General features: G+C 45.0%; 1 protein-coding gene across 1 annotated transcript; it reads right to left on the bottom strand.

Moving 5' to 3' along the window:
* Positions 1 to 1590: 1590 nt before the first annotated feature.
* On the bottom strand, positions 1591 to 2400 carry LOC100838984. Its single transcript, XM_010234967.1, has one exon. The coding sequence runs from the start codon at positions 2398 to 2400 to the stop codon at positions 1591 to 1593; it is 810 nt and encodes a 269-aa protein (XP_010233269.1).
* Between the last annotated feature and the right edge of the window lie 1830 nt (positions 2401 to 4230).

The raw sequence follows: 4230 nt of genomic DNA, 5'->3' as shown, positions 1-4230 counted from the left end.
ACAAGCCGTGCCTTATATTTCTCAATTGTACCATCAGGTCTAAGCTTCTTCTTGAACACCCATTTACATCCTACAGGTTTGCACCCATAAGGACGATCAGTTATCTCCCAAGTTCCATTAGCCAAGATAGAGTCCATCTCACTACGGACAGCTTCCTTCCAGTAGTCGGCATCTGGAGAAGTATAGGCTTCCGAAATGGAACTAGGAGTATCATCCACGAGGTACACAATGAAATCATCACCAAAAGATTTTGCAGTCCTCTGTCTCTTACTCCTCTTAGGAGCTTCAATGTCATCCTCCTCAATATTTCCAGAGTGTTCGGTCGGAATGGTAGGTTTGGGAATTGAAACAAATTCCGGACTAGACGAACTCGACATCTCCTGAATTGATGAGCTAGGCTTATCCTTCATAGGAAAAATATTCTCAAAGAAAGTCGCATCATTTGATTCCATAATTGTACCAACATTCATGTCAGGTACCTCAGATTTTACAATGAGGAATCTATAACCGATGCTATGAAAAGCATATCTCAGAAAAACACAATCAACGGTTTTGGGTCCAAGTTTGTGCTTCTTGGGGATTGGCACATTGACTTTCGCCAAACAACCCCAAGTTCGTAAGTAAGAGAGTTTTAACTTTTTATTCTCCCATTCTTCAAATGGAGTTATCTCTTTGTTCTTTGTGGGAACTCGTTTTAGGACAAGACACACGGTCAATATCGCTTCCTCCCACCATGCCTGAGAGAGACCCGATGTGTCTAACATGGCGTTAACCAAATCAGTTAGAGTACGGTTCTTTCTTTCGGCCACCCCGTTGGACTGGGGTGAATAGGGAAGTGTCCTCTCATGGATTATACCATGTTTCGCACAAAAAGAATCAAATTCAATAGAAAAATACTCTCCACCACGATCGGACCTGAGCCTCTTGATCTTTCGATCAAGTTGGTTTTCTGCTTCAGCCTTATAGATTTAAAAAAAATGCAATGCCTCATCTTTTGACTTTAGAAGATACACAAAGCATTATCTCGTAGAGTAATCTATCAACGTCATGAATTATCTCTTTCCACCTTTTGTCAACACACCATTCATTTCACAAAGATCTGAATGTATGAGTTTTAATGGTGCCAAATTTCTCACCTCCGCAGTCGTATGAGACTTGCGAGGTTGCTTTGCTTGCACACAAACTTGGCATTTAGATCCCTTTACAGAAGTGAAGCTAGGGATTAAACTCATTTTAGCTAGTCGCGTCATGCAACCAAAATTAATATGACAAAGGCGTGAATGCCAAACATCTGATTCATTATTGTTGCAAACATGATTCACAACTTTATTACAAACGTCTGACAAAGACAGGCGGAACAAGCCTCCGCACTCATAGCCTTTACCAACAAAGGTTCCAAATTTAGAAATTACAAATTTATTGGACTCAAAGACAATCTTGTAGCCATCTCGACACAGAAGAGATCCGTAACAAGATTTTTATTGATGGAGGGCACATGATGAACGTTCTTCAGGCTCACGGTCTTTCCCGAAGTGAACTTCAGGTCGACCGTACCAACATCTCGAACAGAAGCATGTGAGCCGTTGCCCATCAGCACGGAGGAAGTCCCTGCGACCTAGCTTCCTTCATTTCAGTATCAGCGATGACAACATTGGCGGTCTTGCCGCCCTTCCCATGTTGACGCTTGTCAAAGCACTTTGGGCAACTTGGAGCCCAATGTTCAGGATCACCACATACATGGCATACCCCTTCCTTCTTGTCAGACTTCCTCTTGAAGTTGATAGACTGTGAGGGCTTGTACTTCCCATCAAACTTCAGTTTGCCATCAAACCTGTTCTTGTTCTTGGGTTTGTGGGATTGGGAGTTATTCTTCTGTACGAAGTTGGCACTAGAACCTCCTTCAGTATCTCGAGCACGTGTGTCTTTTGCTCTTGCCTTCTCTTCCACATCAAGAGTCCCAATGAGATTCGTCACGGAAAACTCTTGTCTCTTGTGTTTCAGAGAAGTAGCAAAATGCCTCCATGATGGAGGAAGCTTGGCAATGATGCCTCCAGCAACAAACTTGTCTGGTAACACACAAGTGAAGTGCTCAAGCTCCTTGGCAAGTGACTGTATTTCGTGAGCCTGCTCTACAATGGGGCGGTCCTCAACCATCTTATAGTCATAGAATTGCTTCATGACATACAGTTCACTGCCAGCGTCGGAGACTCCAAATTTTCTCTCGAGCGCATCCCACATGTCCTTGCAATTGTTAAATGACAGGTACGAATCGACAATATTGTCGCCAAGAATGCTGATCAAAGCAGCCTTGAAAGTGGTATCCAGCTTTTGAAAAGCCTCCTCCTCAGCAGGAGTATGGTTTCCCTCAGGAAGGCCACAAATGGCGTTATAGCAGCTCATGGTCTGAAACCAGAGCACTGCCCTCGCACGCCACCTCTTATAATTGACACCTTCAAACACAGGTGGCTTCATGGAAGCAGCAAAACCACTTGGGGTAAATTGCCTAAGATAAGGTTTTTGGATTGATTGAAATATCAGCAATTTACCACAAGATTTAATAGATAAAAACAGTAAATAAAACATGTAGAATATTGCAACCATGAATGATTCGCGACAAGAATTAATCAACTTGAATACTGGAAAAAACATGACTAGATCAAACACAGTAGCCATGCAAGCATATGAACAAAACACATCTAAGGGAAGAACTAAACATACGAATTGTAGCATGGTCTCAAGTATGGGAAACAGTGATACGTACGGTGCAGAGGTGGAACTGCTTGTGTTTCCGTTGCCAGTCATGTTGATGCCGAGGATGTCATCGACCTCCGGGAAGAAGTCGTCGTCGGGGAAGGAGTCGTCGGAGTCTAGTGCATTCGCGACGAAGAGGAAGAAGCCAGTAGTCGTGCGTAGCGCTCCCCAAAAACCTTATCGCCCTTCTCTCGTACAGGACTCGAAGAGGCGGGGTTCCGGAGGCCTACTGTCCCGACCTGCGGTGCACGCCGCGAGACGGATGGGGAAGAACGGAGCGGCAGCGCAATGCTCTGGAAGGCAGGAGTGCTTTTTCGGTGTGCTTTCTGGAGAGGAGCGACCTCTCTTATATAGGCACAGCAGCCAGCCGAACAGGCAACAGAGGGAGGCGAAAACGAAGAGGCGATGGAATAAAAACCCACTGAGAATTCGTTTCAGCTTCTGTGCAACCGTTTATTTTCCATACACGCGTGGCAAAAAAGATAGAGAAGCTCTTGGCTCTCCCACAACCCGCGGGGCGCGACACGACGAGGCGTCGCGGACGAAGGAGGAGGAGGAGCGCGTAGAAGCTCTCTTCTTCTAATGCTCATACAACAAGTGGAGGAGCCTGTTGGGAATATGCCCTAGAGGCAATCATGTATGATGTAATTCCCAATGTATTCATAAATATTATTAAGTTGTCCTTATTTGAACATCTGATATGTATCGTTGAATATGTGATTTGATTGTGGAACTATGTATTCATGTTGTTCATACTAAATTGTCCTTAGTCATTGAGGTTGTGCTGGACACATAACCTAGACTAATGTGAAAGTTGGCTGATGACTCGGTTCCACTTGTCATGGGCATGGTGATGTCATTCCAGCTTACACGGACTCGGCTAAAGAGTTTAGCGAGTCGGACTGACCCATATTGAGATGCAACGAGTAGGTCGTCATTTGCATGTCTCAATCAATGTAATCCTTAGACCTGAGGTTATCGCACAATCCGAGTTGTGGATCACCAACTTAGGTTCTGTCAAACGTTGTTCCGTAACAGGGCAGTTATAAAGGCAGAGTTCGGGTTGACTGAGAATCAAGCTGTGTGATGTGGATAACCAAGATGGGATTTTGCCCCTCCGACTGGAGAGATATTCTCTGGGCCCTCTCGAGTGATATGATTCGGGAAGCATGGCCATGCGCGACTTGGTTAACTGTTAACCGGGTCGATCGACTAAGAGTTAGTCGGATGAATCGTATATCACAGATCGAGAAGATAGTTGAACTATTAAAGGGATGACGATTAATCGCCTATAGTTCGACAAGGTATATCGTGAGGCAAAAGGGACTAAGACGTATGTCACATTGGAAGGTACGTCGTCATGACTCGATGGTACTTGGGAGTCGGCACGTTCTGCTAGGAGCCGCTACCGATTGATCGATTGTGAGTCGGACTCCAATCGTGTCCAAGTCGCCATGAGCCTGCGGGGTCACACACTTA

Source organism: Brachypodium distachyon, chromosome 2, assembly GCF_000005505.3.
Source record: "Brachypodium distachyon strain Bd21 chromosome 2, Brachypodium_distachyon_v3.0, whole genome shotgun sequence".
Lineage (NCBI taxonomy): Eukaryota > Viridiplantae > Streptophyta > Magnoliopsida > Poales > Poaceae > Brachypodium > Brachypodium distachyon.
The sequence above is the reverse complement of the archived record's forward strand: the minus strand, read 5'-3'. Positions and strand labels throughout refer to the sequence as shown.

Excerpts from the sequence above, each read along its gene's own strand:
- LOC100838984 (XM_010234967.1), bottom strand. The coding sequence starts at position 2,400 with ATGAGCTGCTATAACGCCATTTGTGGCCTTCCTGAGGGAAACCATACT.